This window comes from Thunnus maccoyii, chromosome 17, assembly GCF_910596095.1.
Source record: "Thunnus maccoyii chromosome 17, fThuMac1.1, whole genome shotgun sequence".
NCBI lineage: Eukaryota > Metazoa > Chordata > Actinopteri > Scombriformes > Scombridae > Thunnus > Thunnus maccoyii.
Genome location: NC_056549.1, coordinates 5,743,023 through 5,760,054, shown reverse-complemented (window position 1 = coordinate 5,760,054; position 17,032 = coordinate 5,743,023). Strand labels below are relative to the sequence as shown.

The window sequence follows — 17,032 nt, the reverse complement described above, 5'->3', positions numbered from 1 at the left end:
ACATTTCAGATGTCTATGAGTTGTTAACAGCTCCACCAAATAGTAATTTTTCCCTCTAAACTTCTCACATGCTTTCATTTCAATAAATGTTCAAATGATCCAATATTTCACCAAAAATCAAAGATTAGAGAAAAAGTCCAAAAACTGAAAACAGATTTGTGTATCAGAACTTTGTTTTTTCTTCTTTCCTCTCCCATTAATTATCTCACGACCCCTCAGATTTATCTGCTGACCCTTTGGAGGAGCCCGACCCCTAGGTTGGGAACCACTGGACTAAACTAGCTAACTGTATATAAAGTAGTTGAAACTAGCTCCACCTCCAGCAGCTACAACAGTAACATGCTGCTCTAACACTGATGCTTCAGTATTAATAATCTAATGATGTCATATATAATAATATATCAGTCAGAGGGACCAAACCACTACTTTTACTGCAATACTTTAACTACATCAAGCTACTAACACATATACTTTTACTGTAGTAGGGTTTTTCATACAGGACTTTTACTTGTAAAGGAGTATTTTTACATTGTTGTGTTGGTACTTTTACTTAAGTAAAGGATCAGAGTACTTCTTCCATCACTGAGGACAGTTTCCAGTTCCCTGTGATGTACTCTGTCAGTGTTTTATTGGTTTTCAGCTCTACATATATCTTGTAGTAAAAGCGGATTTAGATGAGCTCAGATGTTATAAATAGACCGTCCAGATGTCTCTCTGTTATTCTCTTACATAAGATGGACGACAGACACGTTTCTCTTTTATTTCGTTCAGTTTCTGTGTTTATTTGAGCAGCTTTAACACCTTTTTACACTCAACACTGTAAAAAATCACGTCAAATTACTTATTCTTTTTTAATGTCGGGGTCTTTTTGGATTCCAGCGTGTTTGACTCAGAAGCGTCAAGCTCGACACAGTGAGAACAAAACATGACGGCGGGTTGTAAAAACAAAGCTGGGACCTTTAACACTTACATTAACACATTTAATGCTGTTATACATTAACGTATTTTTACACCAAACATATTTAAATTTGACCACTTTAATCAAATTTATAGAGATATATAAAGTATTCAGCATTTCTCAACTGGAATTTAATTCCATGATGAACAATGTGAAACAGTTTCATAAAGGTAAATACATTTTATAAAACATATAATTTAATGAGTTAACTGAATAAATAAAACATGAAATATTTATTTCAAATAATTAAACTTTTTTTTTTTTAATTTAATTGTTTGTTATTTAAAGTTGTGTGTGTGTTGGGAAAACTTGGATTTAATATTTTATTTTTTATTTTACTTTTTATTTAGCTTATTCATTCATTAGGGCATTTTTATCTTTGGTGCTGGATTTCTTTATATTTTTACTTTTTTGTATTTACTTTATTATTCATTGTCCTAATTGTATAATATTATTTGTATTGTATCTATTTTATCTATGTTTACTTGTTTTTATACATTTATTAATGAGTTTATTTATTTTAGTGGTGTTACAACTGTTTATTTTCCCCAGAGGGGCAACTAGTTGTCCAGCAGTAAAAACAGTAATAACATAAGATCAAAAACACCCAAAGCAATTAAATACAACATATAATAAAAAGACAAAAACATAGACATAGACATAGCGTACATAATATTTACCCAGCGTGGTTGGGTGGTCAGACTGATATGACCTTTTTTCTACTGGAGTTTAACAGTAAGCGTATAAAGGAGTGTTTGTATCTGTTGATTTTGGTTTGCAGGTATTTGAAGGAGGAACCTGAAGGCAAAGTCTGAGGGGGGGACTTTAGGGTTTATATTTATTTCATTTTATCTTATTGTTCAAGCTTTATCGACTTTGTTACATTTTAAACACTTAAAGTACTCCTCCAGTCAAAAATATGTTTTTCTTCTTGTTGCTTCAGTTGGCTGTTTGAGCTTCTCTGTGCAGAGTTTGTTTTCACATTCCTCTGCTGAAGGACAAAAGTTTCTCTGAGCTGATGGAAAATCTGATTTTAAGGGGCGGTCCTACCTGCATGATTCATGACATCACAACTAGTTTGGAGCCAATCATGGTCCAGTATTCAATTTATACAGGTATGATGCGGAAACCTGAAGCCTCCAAGTAGGAGGAGAAGTAGGAGACATCTTGTGTCCAGCAGTTAAACTTGTGAGATGAAACACATTTGCATATTTATAGATTCTGGCTTTTTTTTTTTAATGAGGGCGAAGGAGGAGATGCCATTTTAAGGATTTTAAGGAGATAATTGATCCTCTTTTATGGAAAAAAAAAATCTGACACAAAATATTATTCAAAGAAAAGTATTTTATATAAACATCTTTATCAAGATTTTACTTAAAGCTTGTATCATGAAGACAGTTAAATGTGCCCCCGAAGAAGAAGAAGAAGAAGAAGAAGAAGAAGCAGCAGCAGGAGAAGAAGCAGTTAGATGTACCATGGATGTATAAAGAGAAATAATATTGTAAGAAACCAGACATTTATATTAATTTAGATGATTAAAATCACATAAAGTGAATACACCCATGGATTTATCCCAGAAGAAGAAGAAGAAGAAGAAGAAGAAGTAAGAAGAAGTTAGATGTACCCATGGATGTATAAAGAGAAATGACTGAAAATGAAATGATATTGTAAGAAACCAGACATTTATATTAATTTGAAGGATTAAAATCACATTCTCTTTATATATCCATGATTTACCCTCAAAGAAGAAGCAGTTAGATGTACTTCCGGCCTGACGCTCCTGCTTGTTGCTAGCTTGACTCACTCGGCAGCTGTCCGTCTTCCTGGTTCTGCGGACTGGAGGCGTTTTTCAACCAGTTTCTAAACAAAACAAAGACAACAGCTGGACGAGATTAACTCCACTTTAACCTTAAATGTCTTTTAAAACTCAAGCTTTTTTAAATCCAAACTGTCGTTAAAGTGTTAAATCTGATGCGTCGAGACGTTTAGCCCGAAACAACCCGCGACGACCTTTTTTTTTCTCCATTCAGTCCATCCATCAGTCAAATCGTCAAACATGAGACAGGAGCTGGTTTTCTTCACTGTTTTCATCGTTTTAACGGGAGCAGCCATCTCTCCGCCTGCAGACACACAAGACCATGAGTACAGTAAGTGTTTAAATGCGATTTTCAATCCTCTAAATTAATATATGGTGTCTTACAACTAATGTGAGTTTAAGTAACGAGCCTGACTTCAGTTAACAGTCACGAAAAAGTAGGTAGTAGATGTGGAAGCCATTTTCTGCCAGAAAAAGACTGAATTTTGACATTCGATGTCAAAATTATGAGATAATTAAAGTATTTGAATTTCAAAATCAAAATTAATAGATAGAAAGTTAGAATTTGTACTTTCCATGTCAAAATTATGAAATAAAAAGTAAAATATTTTGGTTTTAAAGTACAAAGTAGAGCATAGGAAGTCAGAATTTTGACTTTAAAACTCATAATTATGAGATAAGAAGTCAAAATATGATCGTAATCTCCTAATTTTGATTTACCAAATCAAAGTAATGACTTTTGGAGTGAAAATAGTGAGATCATACATCAACATTTTGACTTTCAAATCATAGTTTCTAATTTTGGGATAGTTGATAACAATTTATAATATCTTATATCCTATGTTGTACGAAAATACAATCTACAATATTTTCTTACTACTTACTTACTACTTACTTACAATTTTCCATCGTACTATCTCACAGTTATTAGATAACAAATAAAATATTTGAGTTTTAGAGTAAAAATTAGGGCATAGTAAGTAATAAAAAAGTGAAAATGGGATCCTCAGTCAAATGTCTGGTTCCTTACAGCTAATCTGAGCTAAAGTAATAAGCCTGACTTCAATTAACAGACACATAAAGCAGGTAGAATATATGGAAGCCATATTCTGCCAGATTGATCTCAATGAGACTAACGGAATAAATACAATTTCTTCTTCAGCGTCTCTCAGGTCGATGCTGGACGACTTCGACGTGCTGCCTCTCTCCAGCCTGCAGACTCACTCCGTCCGCCGCCGCCGTGACGTCCAGACTCAGACTCACGTAGAGAAACTGCTCAGCTTCGACGCCCTGCACAGGTCAGACTTCATACAGCTCAGTGTCAGTTTGATTCATGTAATTCGAATGTCCTACTTACGAGTACGTTTGTGTTTGCAGGCACTTCAGACTTTACCTGAGGACCAACGACGAGCTGTTCACTGAGGACTTCAGGGCCGTGGTCGTAGACGAGGACGGCCGAGAGCAGAGCTACCCGGTCAACAGACACAACTACTTCACAGGACACGTGATCGGTAAGACTGATCAACCTGAGTTATCAAATCTCATGTTTGGATCCAAACCAAGAATGAATTGAACTATATATTCTGTGTGTATCCAAAGGCTGATACATCTGATTCCTCTGTGCCGTAGACCTCCCTTGTTGTCCAAAAACTATTAAAAACATGTCAGTGAGCCACACTGTTGCACTGTGTGACATCTTCCTTTATTATCATGAACACACACACACACACCGTCCTGCTGCCAGAAATACTCACTAGAGCAACAACAGTGGATTTATCTGCTGCTGGAAATAGTCCCCAACAAATCCTAATCATTGTGAACGTCAGACTCAGTAATTTATATCATGTAATGTAGTGAACATTCACACCAGCAGACATGTCTGAACATGTCCGCCTGTACAGACACCAGATGTAGTATTAACAGAACTAGAGCTGCAACTATAGATTATTCTCATTATTGATTAATGTGCTGATTTTAATGTGTTGAAATTGTGAAATACGCAGTTTATAATTCTGCAGAACCCAACGTGACGTCTTATAACATCTTGTTTTGTTCGTCCAACAGTCCGAAATCCAAACATATTTAGTTTGAAGCAGCAAATCCTGACATTTAAGAGGCTGGAGGCAGATCATTTGTGCCGTTGGGAACCAATCAGCTTATTGTTGACCGTAAGAGAAATACAGAAAAAACAGCAGACTGATCCTTTAATTCTTTCAGGGGAGGAAAATTCTCGTGTTCACGCTCACATAGACGACCACGAGTTCTCAGCTCACATCCTGACGGACGAGACAGAGTACAACATCGAGGTAAAATACAAACACTGATCATCAATCTGTAAGAATTTGATTGAAACATAAAAATAAATCCAGATGTGAGCTGCTGCACTGTCTCTTCTCCCTTCAGCCTCTGTGGAGGTTCTCGTCGGCGCCCCCTGATGGTCGTCTGCTGATCTACCGCTCAGAGGACATCAGGAACCTCAGCCGGCTGCACCAGCCATCCGTCTGCGGCTACGTGGCCTCTGACCCCAGCCTCCTCCTCCCTGAAAGCGTCAGAGTGGCCATGTCGGAGGACCGAGAGGAAGAAGGTCAGTGAGTGTGAACACAGACAGAACGTGACGTCTGTGGTTCATATGAAAGAAATGTCTGCTGCATGTGTGATGTGATCATAAACAACTCTATATTCTGACCTCACTGACCCATTTCTGATTAATATATTCTTGCTATAATAGCTTCCTTTAGTTTTTAACCTCACACAGATCTTCCTCAGACTCACAGTCACCAATCACTTTATTAGGAACACCTGTTCAAACTAATGCAATCCAACACAACAGCTCTGCCATTAATTCTACGTTTATGAAGCTTCTACATTTTCAGTTTTGCTGACATTGCCAGAAAAAGTGTTTGTAATATTTTGTCCACTTATTTAACATACATGAACTGTTGTATTGGATTGATAAGTGCACCTGATAAAGTGGTCGGTGAGTTTATATCCACCTGTTGAAAATAAGATATACATATATGTATGTATGTATATATATGTATATGTATATGTGTGTGTGTGTGTGTGTGTGTGTGTGTGTGTGTGTATATATAATAAGATCAAATATCAAATACCTGCATAACTAATGACATTCCCATCAGCCTCAGCTGTACTTATGTGTTTTGTGCTAATTAGCAAATGTTAGCATGTTAGCACTCTAAACTATGATGATGAACATGGTTCCAGGGCTGCCACTAACAAGAATTTTCTTTATCAATTAATCTGCTAATTATTTTCTTTCTGGAACCAGGATGATTAATTGAATAAGACTGCAGCACTTTCTGACGTGTGTTTTATATGTTGTTACCTGGTCAGAGTCTCTGATGAGAGGGAAGCGTCAGGTGCACGACCACAAGAAGAACACTTGTCCTCTGCTGCTGGTAGCCGACCATCGTTTCTTCAAACACATGGGCCGTGAGGAGGAGAGCACCACCCTCAACTACCTGGTCTCTGACTTCTCACCTGGACATTAATCATCACTGTGTTTCTATGTGCTCAGTACAAACTCCGCTTCACATTTTAACCAGTTTTGACTTCACTATAAACAGTGTGAACATCCCAGTTAACCATCCCGACTGTGTTTTCAGATTGAACTGATCGACCGCGTGGACGACATCTACAGAAACACGTCCTGGGATGATGAGTTCTCTGGTTATGGCGTCCAGATCCAGCAGGTGAGGAGCATGATGGGAAAAAGGAGCTGGAACAACATTTAGACCACGTGTGTCATTAAAATCTCAGAAAGAAACTGACATTAGTTTAGAAACTTAAAGAATTCCTGGTTATATTTCACTTATTATAATTTGTTTTAAGGGTTTTACTGAATCCTGCATAAACAAACCTGAGAGCTCCAGCACACATTTTGTCATCCAACTTCATAATCTAATATTTCTGATTTGTGCAAGGAAATCTGTAATGAGAGCATAAAGGAGCCCTGTGAAGTTTTCTTTTAAACAAACCAAAGTTGTGTTTATATTCAGTGTTACTCACAAAAACTCAGTGTGTCTTTGAGGTCTAACAGAAAGTGCTGAATACATTTTCTTCCTCGTAAGATATTTGCAAAGCTGATTTTTAAAAGTATTTTAAATCCTGCATTGTTTACATCCACTAATCTGCAGCCACTTGTAGATCAGTGGAATAATGTGAAACCATTGGCAGGACTGTATATCACATCATTTGTGTGCATGAGTCAAACATTGACTCATTTGTAAAAATCCTCTCCATAGAGCTACTAGAGGTCAGACTCTCCACAGGGAACCTATAAGTGATTAGTTTAAATGATCTAACACTGTCCTATTATTCTATAATCAGTTTGTAATCAATCAGAATCAGGCTGAATGGACAAAGTGTCTCATAAACAGGTGGTGAGTTATTAGAGGTGGATGACGCTGACTGAATCAGGGTACAGTTATGTAATAAAATGACAGTATCATCCTTGTGTTTAGACTGTGATGTAAATGTAAACTGTGCTGCTGTGTTTCTGCTGTCAGATCATCATAGAGAAGACTCCGACCCCCGTCGCTCTGGGAAAAAGTCACTTTAACATGCAAGGAAGTCCAGCGGAGGGCAGAGACGTCTGGGACGTCAAGAAACTTCTGGAGGTAACATCTGTCAAACGCATGCTAACATGCTAACGTTAGCCACTACTGGATGTTAAAGATGCAGTGAAAAAAAAACATTTTCTATGTTGATTTTGATGCAAAACTTCACAATTTTAAATGCTGGTGTATTAAATCTGGTGTTATTCTGTATTTTATATTATTATATTATTTAGTTTAGAGATGTTAAAGTTTAAGTCTGTCTGCTGTTAGTGCGTCTTTCAGTACTTTCCTCCTTCCTTACTCTGTCAATCATTCCCAGCTTCAAGAATATTGGTTCCTACTGAACATCAAATATATATCAGCTCACAAATATATAGTTTGATGTTTAAAAAGGCTCACTGATTTCCTAAAACAGTGGATCACTGTACTTTTTATCAAACAAACAGGAGGAGATAGTGCATTTGTTGGGGACTTTTTCAGTGGTGCTCTGTGTGGGAAAGACAATATCACAAGACTTCTTGTTTATCTTAAATCCTGAGTGTTGGATCTCTGCTGCTTCGTGTCCTTGCAGCAATTCAGTGTGGACATCGCAGAGAAAGCCTCCAACGTGTGCCTGGCTCACCTCTTCACCTATCAGGACTTCGATGAAGGCACTCTGGGTCTGGCCTACGTCGCTCCGTCCAAACCGGACATCCCTGGAGGTCTCTGCTCCAAAGGTGAGTCCTGCTGCTTCACTGAGTCCTCGCCTAGTTACTGGAGATCATTTTAAAGAATAATCCTGGTTGTATTAAAATGTTTTCATTCCTCAGGGTGTCCTTCATCTTCAAACGAACAACGAATGATCTACCTCAACACGGGGCTGACCAGCACTAAGAACTATGGGAAGACCATCTTGACTAAGGTGTGCCAGCTTTGTGAATGCTGTTGTTCATACAGTGACATTTGTTTTTGTAATGTTAATTTTTGACATTTCTGAAGGCATTTTGAATCTGTTAAGTTGTTTTGATCAGAGGATCTTTGGGTTAAATGTTAGCAAGTGAATTGAAAATATAAAGGACCAATAATAGAACCCTGAGGAACCCCAGAAGTAGTGATTGATACAGTTTATGGGGTGATGATGTTGCTGTCTGCTAACATGTTAGCCAGAACTTCTAAAAGGCTGACAATATGTCAGATATTGTGTTTACAGCTTGTTCTGCTGCCAACAAGTGGAAGTTCTTTTGATGCAGATACCAAAATATACTTTTTTGATACCTCACTTTTGAGAAATATAAACATTTTTCAACAAAACCCCTTTTTTCTTTTAACAAAAGTTGTCACAAACAGCTGTACAGGAACGGTGCCTCAGTAAGATGCATTTATAAAATCGGGAATATTTTGTTGTTGTCTCCACAGGAAGCAGACCTGGTGACGACTCACGAGCTCGGCCATAACTTCGGGGCAGAACACGACCCCGACAACATCCCGTACTGCGCCCCCCGAGAGGACCAAGGAGGCAAATACGTCATGTACCCCATCGCTGTGAGCGGGGACCACGTCAACAACAAGGTGCTGCCTCCTGATTTCTCCTTACTGTTACAAAAACAGACAACATGTGACGCTGTGAGATACAAAACCTGAAGCTTCAGCTGAAATATGTGTCGTTACTCACATGTTTTTACTGTTTGATAACAGAATTACAATCAGTTTTATTAGCCAAGTATGCAGCATACAAAGAATATTTCTTGGTGTAGAAGAATTAAGAATAAAAAGGGAACAAAAGTTAATAATATATAATGAAATAAATAAAATAATATTAAAATTTAAAATCTATTTGCACTATGGTATGAACACAGAAATGAGGTGTATGAAACATATGAAGGTGACGAGCAAAATAAACGTGACACATGCAATAAATAATTAAATTATGTAAAAAATTATGTAAAAAAATCTAAAGTCCAGTTTGATGACAGTTCAGTTCAGAATGATGACTAAGTGTTTTCTGTGTGTGCAGCTGTTCTCTAACTGCAGCAAGCGCTCCATAGTGAAGCGTCTGAGGTCGAAGGCGGCGTCCTGCTTCAAGGAGAGGAACACCAACGTGTGTGGGAACTCGCGGGTGGAGCTCGGGGAGGAGTGTGACCCGGGACTGCTGCACATCAACTCGGACCTCTGCTGCACCGCCGAATGCAGGCTGAGACCCGGAGCTCAGTGCAGGTCAGAGACGACGCAAAGCTGCTGCAGCACTGCTCAGAGAACATATGACATAATATGCAAGAAGGAACAACGAAGCGTGCATCTTCTGCAGTTAAATGTTTTTAATGCCAGATTAACACCAGATGGTGGTATTTTCCAAAAATTTAGGTGCATCAGGTTCAATTTTTCATTCATCCCATGTGCAATAAGTGCTCTTAATTCTATACATTATAAACTTCTTGGTTCTTCACACAGCTCAGCACTTTACTTTTCTTATCTTTATTCGTTTTGTTGCTAATTTCCTTGTTTTTAACAAACATCCTTAGTGTATAGTAGCAGCACTTTTAACGTTTGAGTGTTGTGTGTTTTTATGCTGCCTCGCTGCAAAAGTAAATTCCTCTTGTGGGACAATAAAGATCTGAGCAGGAGACATAAATATACTCTACTGGGAACATGTGTGGACAACGGTTAAAGATTCACTGCAACAGCATTGTTACCCAGTTTAAAGAGTCTGTTCACCCACAACACAAATTACATAAATTATCTCTTCTCCTTCTTTCAGTGATATCTATTTAGAGAAATAGTTTTATGCGTCCAGGTTTGGAGATATCTGTCTCTGAGTTTGATGCCTCCACCACAAAACCACACCTTTTTCCTTCCTTTTGATAGTAAAAGATTATTAGACTATTAGTAACACACACCAAGAGTTGTACTGAGGTGTTGATCACTGAAAGTAGACTTGAAAGCAGGAAAAAAGTGTTGTACACTCTGGCTTCATATGCATTTCTGTATAATTTAGATGAGGTTTCGGCACTCAGCCCTCCTTTAAGATCAACAATCTAATCACCATCAGATGTGTTTCTAGGGTGCGGCCTACATAAAACACCCGTGCCTGCGTCCCACGAAGGCCTGAGGGCTGAAACGTCATCTAAATAAAAGAGAAATGCATACGGAGCCAGAGTGTGTGATGCTTTTTTCCTGCTCTCAAATAAAAGACTAAAACGTCAAAGGGCATCTGCAGGTGTTTATTTTTGTTATGTTTATGTTTTTCTTTGACACTTAAAGACTTGAAGGCATCTGTTAAAGTTTCTCTCCTCCACTCTGCTCATCCAACGTCTCTCTGCTCAGTGACAGAAACAGCGCGTGCTGTAAAAAGTGCCGGTTCGAGTCTGAAGGCGAAGTCTGCCAGGAGCCCATCGACGCCACCTGTAAAGGACACTCCTACTGCACAGGTCAGCTGGATTACTCACAGTTCTGTCATTTCCTTATAATTTCCTGCGAAGTTTCCTGGAAAGAAATATGAAATCTGGTACAAATTACACAGAAAATACTGAAGATAAGTTGTTAGATTGGTACATTTTCAATTAATTAATGCTAGTTAATAGTCAGTGTAACAAATCATCAGGTCAGCTGAACAAATATCATACAGTCAGAACAATTAGCTTTATTTTTATCTTGAATTTTAGTCCTTAAATAAAGTGTCACCAGGCTTTGAATGACTCAGCCAATCAGATTTGAGGACTGGTCTTCAGTGTGTGTGTTTGTGTCGACAGGAAACAGCAGCGAGTGTCCGTCGCCGGAGAACGCTCCAGATAAAACGGTGTGCTTGGACAGCGGAGAGTGTCTGAACGGAGAGTGTATTCCTTTCTGCCAGGCCGTCTTAAAGCTGCAGCCCTGCGCCTGCAATGGTACGACTCTCCAATGCCCCCCCCCCCCCCCCCCCGAGGCGGGAAACTCAGGAAAATAAATAGATGTTTAATGATGAACTCTCTGATTAAGTTTTAGCTCCCAAAAGCCTCAAATTTACCTTCAGTGGACTGTTGAGTGTGCTCTGAAATTTTAGCTTTTCACTAGTTGATGGAAACAAATCAGGGTGAAAGTTAAAGGATCAGTTCACCTAAATTACAAAAACTGGTCGAACTTCTTTTATCCTTTCAGATGGTCAATCTGTAAGATCTTCCTTTATTGATCGGGAGCTTAACAGTGTGCAGACATCACTTCTTTGTACTTGTTGTCGGGATTTGTGCACACTTGATCCCTCGTCTGACAAATTGATAATGCACATAAAAACAGATGGATGGAAATGCATTTACTGTTTCTGGAGAGAGATGTTACTGTTATTTAATTTGTTTAATGTCATTTTAAAACTTGGTGAAAAGAAACAAAGCTCAGTTGTATTTCATTTTCTGAGGATGAATAAAAACCAAAAGTATCTGACTGGAGAGACAACCAGAGGAAAAATAGGTTTTCATGTAATTTGGGTGAAATGATCCTTTAATATTTAACCTTTTATTTCTACCTTTTTTCTGTTAAATTTATTTTTAAGTTAAATTTTAATGAATTCAGTTGTTTTCATCACCTTTGTTACAAGGTGGATGTTAAACTCTGAGTGCAGTTTGTAACAGCTGCAGTAAATCGTCTTAATCTGCTTCTTTCTTCTTCTTTATAGAAACAAACTCGTCCTGTAAAGTCTGCTGTCGGAGCAGCAGCGGCGTCTGCGCTCCCTACCAGGATGAGACGGGCCACTTCCTGTTCCTGCGTAAAGGAAAACCCTGCACTGTGGGCTTCTGTGATGGAGCGGTAAAACGATTCATCAGCACTTTGTCTCCTAAATTACTTTTCTCTGTGACATTGGATCCAACAAACTCTCTTCACATCACAACGTTCATCATTAGCTTCATTGATGTTCCTAAAATGTCCATATCAGTGACCTGTTCTGCTGCGTTTGTGGGCAAGTTTCATACATAAAAATGTTCCCAAGGAGTGAAAACAAGACTATGAGGTTGCTGCTGTCAGAAATCAGCAGACACATTTATCAGTGTCGGTAGTCGTGTTAGAGGAGCTGAAACAAAGGCTTCATGAGTCCTGAGGTTACGGGGAAAGTTAAAGGAAACTTTTTATAAATAGTAATCTATTAATAAACAATACAAAGCAAAGTCTTAGCACTCTTTACAAACCACTTTCAGATTTGCAAAACAGTTATTTTATTATTGTTATAAAAGCTGCATCCAGACCACATTAAAAAACACCTTATTTACATTTGTCTAACCTGGACTAGAGTCTCCAGAGAGTAGTCCTGTGTAAGGCAGACGCCACTGAGCATGTGCAGGAACGTGATTCTTTTTAAGGCTTGGTTTGTACTGAAGGTCTTGAGAGATTTATAATCTAACATAAAGGTTGTGATATGTTGCACAACAAGCTAGTGAAGCTGTAAACAGAACCGTGTTCCCGCACATGCTCAGTGGCGTCTGCTTTTACACAGAACTACTCTCTGGAGACTGAAACTGATCGCTGTTATTAGTCTTTGGAGCCGTTTCTGAACAAACTAACATGACCAAACTCTTCATAATGAAGAAACATGTCTCCCAGTGCAGCGGGTGTGGCTCATTGATGTGTTTTTAATAGTTTTTGGACAACAACAGAGGTCTACAGCACAGAGGAATAAGATATATCAGGCTTTAGATACACACACAATACTTGTTAGTAGATCAGTTCATCGTTGGTTTGGATCCAAACATGAGATTTGACAATAAGAAAATTATAGAAAATCACCAGAATTATCCTTTAAATCACTTGAACATAAGAATAAATCTGTTTGCACTGTTTTTGTTTGAAGTGGTGTGAATGTTTCCCTGCCGTTGGCTCTGATCTCCGCAGGGGAAGTGCATGAAGCAGGTGCAGGACGTGGTGGAGCGTTTGTGGGATTTCATCGACAAGCTGGACATCAACACGTTCGGGAAGTTTCTGGCTGATAACATCGTGGGTTCAGTGGTGGCGTTCTCGCTGCTGTTCTGGGTTCCTTTCGGCATCCTGGTTCACTGTGTGGTGAGTCTGTGCTGGTCCACACCTCAATCTGTCCAACAGTCCAGTCTGAACTACTGGGAATGACCAGTCCCAGTACAGAGAGGTCCTGTTCACAGTTATGAAAACATAAACACACACAGACACTAGACACAAGATTTACTCAGTTTCTAATCAGAAACTTTTCTAGTTATTGTGAGATATTTTCTTTTTATGACTAGTTTAATAACAACATATCACTTTATCTTTTTATATCAAAGAAACTTTTCACACTATAACAAGATATTTTCATGTTATTCTGAGAACATTTCTCAGTATTACTGGATATCAAATTAACCTTTTTTTCTTGTTATAACATAATACTTTCCTTTTATTTCACAAAATAAAAGTATCTCATTAAAACAAACTTTTCTAATAATGTGTAAAGAGACTAAAGAGATGATATTGTTACATCGACTAGAAAAAGTGAAAATTTCAGGCTTTTATACTTTCATTAAGTTTTATTTCATGTTGGCGATGAGATGTGAAGTATCATATTATAACCAGAAAAGTTTGTTTTAATGAGACGTTAATTTTGTGAAATAAGTTAACTTTTGTGATATAACAGGATAAGGTGACATGTTGTTACAACAAGTTTCTTGTAACAGCGGAACAATTTGTTATCAGTAATAACAAGAAAATATTACAGAAGCCCAGAGCAGCCGTGCTTGCAATTAGTTTTTAATGCTGTTATCTCGAGATAACGAAAGGTCGATTTCTCAAGGTAACGACTTTTGTTTCCTCTAGATAACAGGATCATTCTGGAGAATTAAAAGAACAAGCGTCTGGTTCAGTTGATCTCACCTGATTTCAGCCTTCTAGATCAGTCATAACTGTCGAGGAGGATTCGTCCCTAATTCATGAAAGAGTTTATAAAAGTAGTAACTATGAGCCTTATTAACTAATGACTCATTATCTCCATATATCCAGCTTTTAGTAAATAACCTTTATTGAATAAAATACGACAGACGACATCAGATGACAGATGACGGCAGTGAGTTTACATACTGTCATGACGTCTTGTTCTGAATCCTTACATATGAAACAATGTCAGAGTTGCTCAGCAGATGTCGCCGTTTTGACTTTAACAAACGCTTCAAAACTGAACAAATTCAACACAACTGCTTCATTTGATTCACTGCTTCAGAAAACTTCGTTTCTCTTATCACTGACGCCGTCACGACACTTCTGATGTCTGATGAACATCGTTAGTATGAAGAGGAAACGACCTTTTGTGTGTAGCGGGTTGATTAAAATAATTAACTTGTGATCTTGAGATAAAGGCACGGCTGTTCTCGGCTTCCGTAAAATACGTCAGAACGTTAAAACGAGAAACCGAGCAACTATGTTTTTTGTCTCCGTAACACAGAATTATAGAAAAGTTCAATTTTATACGTCAGGATTGAAAAAACATTTAATCAGAGACGACATGAAACATCTTTTTTATTTGTTTTAAGATGATGTTTCACTGTGATGTCGTGATGTGTTCGAGGCTGCAGGATTTTAGGATTATACAGCTGATCGAGGCTGAAAACCAGACTGTCTCATCCTTTTAATGCACTAAATGTTACTAATAATTTGAAATGAATTTAACATCCAAAGAGATTGTGAACATCTTGATATTCACAGTATTAATTAGTTTTCATTATGTGTAGTAATTCAGAGTGAATGTGAACAAAATGAGTCTCGGTTTAGTTTTTTCTCACTTTTCATTTGTTTACTTTCAGGACAAGAAGCTGGATAAACAATACGAACAGACCACCAAGTCTCTCTTCTTCCCCAGCGTAAGTGTATATAGTGTATATGTTAAAGCCTGTTAGATATAAATCATCTCTTCTGTCAGGCAGACGTTAGTTTCACTTCATTTCTGTGAAAATCAACTCACAGAGAGAAAACTTAAAACTTCTCACGGAGAGAAAATCCATCACAGTCGACTTCGTTTAGTTTTCAGAGGTCAGAGTTACAGTTTGTTATCATCTGTTGATTTGCAGCTGTGAGCGAAATTTTAGAAAACAAAATGTGCCAGAAACTGTGTGTTTCAGTTTAACAGTTGATTTTTTTTGATTGTCTTCTGCATTTCAACAGCTGGTCAGTTTTGTTTTTTTTCCAGATTGTCCTTGAATGCACCACCAAAAACTGTTGCTGCTCAGAAGCTCGTAGCAATAATATTATCACTGTGATAAAAATGTGATTTTATCATGAAGTTGATACACAGAACTTTAGTCTGCAGCAAATCTGAAAATCTATTAATCATTAAATTTTTCAAGCAAAAAATCCCAAAACACTCATTTCAGCTTCTTCAATGTGATTTTGAGCTTTTCTTTGTCTTATTTGACTGTTAAATGTTTTTTAATATTAATACACTCTAATATTTTGGGGGTTTTGACTGTTGGTCACACAAAACAAAACATCTAAAGACGTCAACTCTGCGAAATCTTCTGAACATAATTGTTAGTTATAACAAAGCAAGTTTCAAGTTTCTGCAGGTTGATTTTTTTATAGAAATTAAATGAAAATGCTTCAGTTAATGAACTACAACATGAACTTATCTTGGCATTGAGTACTTGTACATTATTACTAGATACCAAACTCTTCAGTTTTTACAAGAAACAAACCATTATAACTTGTCATAACAAGAAGCTAATGAAATTATGTGATATAACAAGATACATGTTGTTATAGCAACAAATATTGGCAGATTTGACTTTATTTGATAGTGACAATAAGTGTAGATAAAATAACTTTGACTAAAACATAAAGTTTCTCGTCTGCAGCAAGTTCTGAGTCTCTGCAAGTTGATTTTTTTAAAGAAATGAACTGAAAACAATAAAAATTGCTCCAGTTAATAAACCAGAACATGAAAAATGGCGTTCTGCTCCTTTAATTGTGTTATTTTTTTCCCCAGAATGCCGAGCTCCTGAGCAGCCTGGAGTCTGCATCTGTTCGGATCTTCAAACCTCCTCACTTCTCCACCACCTCCGCCGCTCTTCGCTTCCAGCCATCCGGCCCCCAACAGACCAGCACGCCTCCGGTCTCCGGCCCCGGCCCCGACTCCGCCCCTGTCCCCGCCCCCACTAACGGCCACGCCCCTCTAGACAGCCCCCGCATGGCCACCATCGAGGAGGACCCCAGCTTCGACTCGCACCTGGACGAGGAGGCGCTGGAGGAGGCGTTCAGCCGGCCGGGCGGCTCGGCTCCGCGCTCCTTCGAGGACCTGACGGACAACAGCGTGACGGGACGCAGCGAGAAGGCGATGTTGTTCAGACTGAAGAGGCAGCATCAGATCGACACCAAGGAGACGCAGTGCTGAGGGGACGATCCGGGACCAGGACCAGGAGTCTCAGATCCTCCAGTTCTGGTGGAGAACGACTGTATGTCTGCAGAGAACTAAGAGGAGTTTTTACAGTTTTTTAACCTCTTCCTCTCCGTCCTTATTTTGGAGCAAAACCTAAAATGACACCCGAATCAAAACGTCTGCAGCTCCTGAACCACGGTGACTATCTGCTGAAATAAGGTCTTTCCAGGGGAGGAAACCTCCAGAAGTTTCTTGTGAAAGTGTCAGAAACACTCGGAAACAGAGCAGAAAGTCTTTGAAGTCAGTAAAAATTGAAAAATCTCGTCCTCCTAAAATGAACATTTTGTTTTCAGCCAGTCAGCAGGCTGTAA

General features: G+C 38.4%; 1 protein-coding gene across 1 annotated transcript; it reads left to right on the top strand.

Annotated features, from left to right (window-relative positions):
- The first annotated feature begins 3,012 nt into the window (after positions 1-3,012).
- Positions 3,013-16,760, top strand: adam17b (ADAM metallopeptidase domain 17b). The gene is made up of 18 exons (XM_042390936.1): positions 3,013-3,105; positions 3,937-4,072; positions 4,152-4,285; positions 4,992-5,080; positions 5,178-5,358; positions 6,129-6,259; positions 6,401-6,487; positions 7,304-7,414; positions 7,926-8,070; positions 8,164-8,255; positions 8,750-8,902; positions 9,348-9,547; positions 10,655-10,758; positions 11,080-11,214; positions 11,976-12,106; positions 13,184-13,351; positions 15,094-15,150; positions 16,272-16,760. Exons 1-18 carry the CDS (start codon positions 3,015-3,017, stop codon positions 16,674-16,676), a joined length of 2,550 nt encoding a protein of 849 aa, XP_042246870.1. The 5' UTR covers positions 3,013-3,014; the 3' UTR covers positions 16,677-16,760.
- Positions 16,761-17,032: the final 272 nt, after the last annotated feature.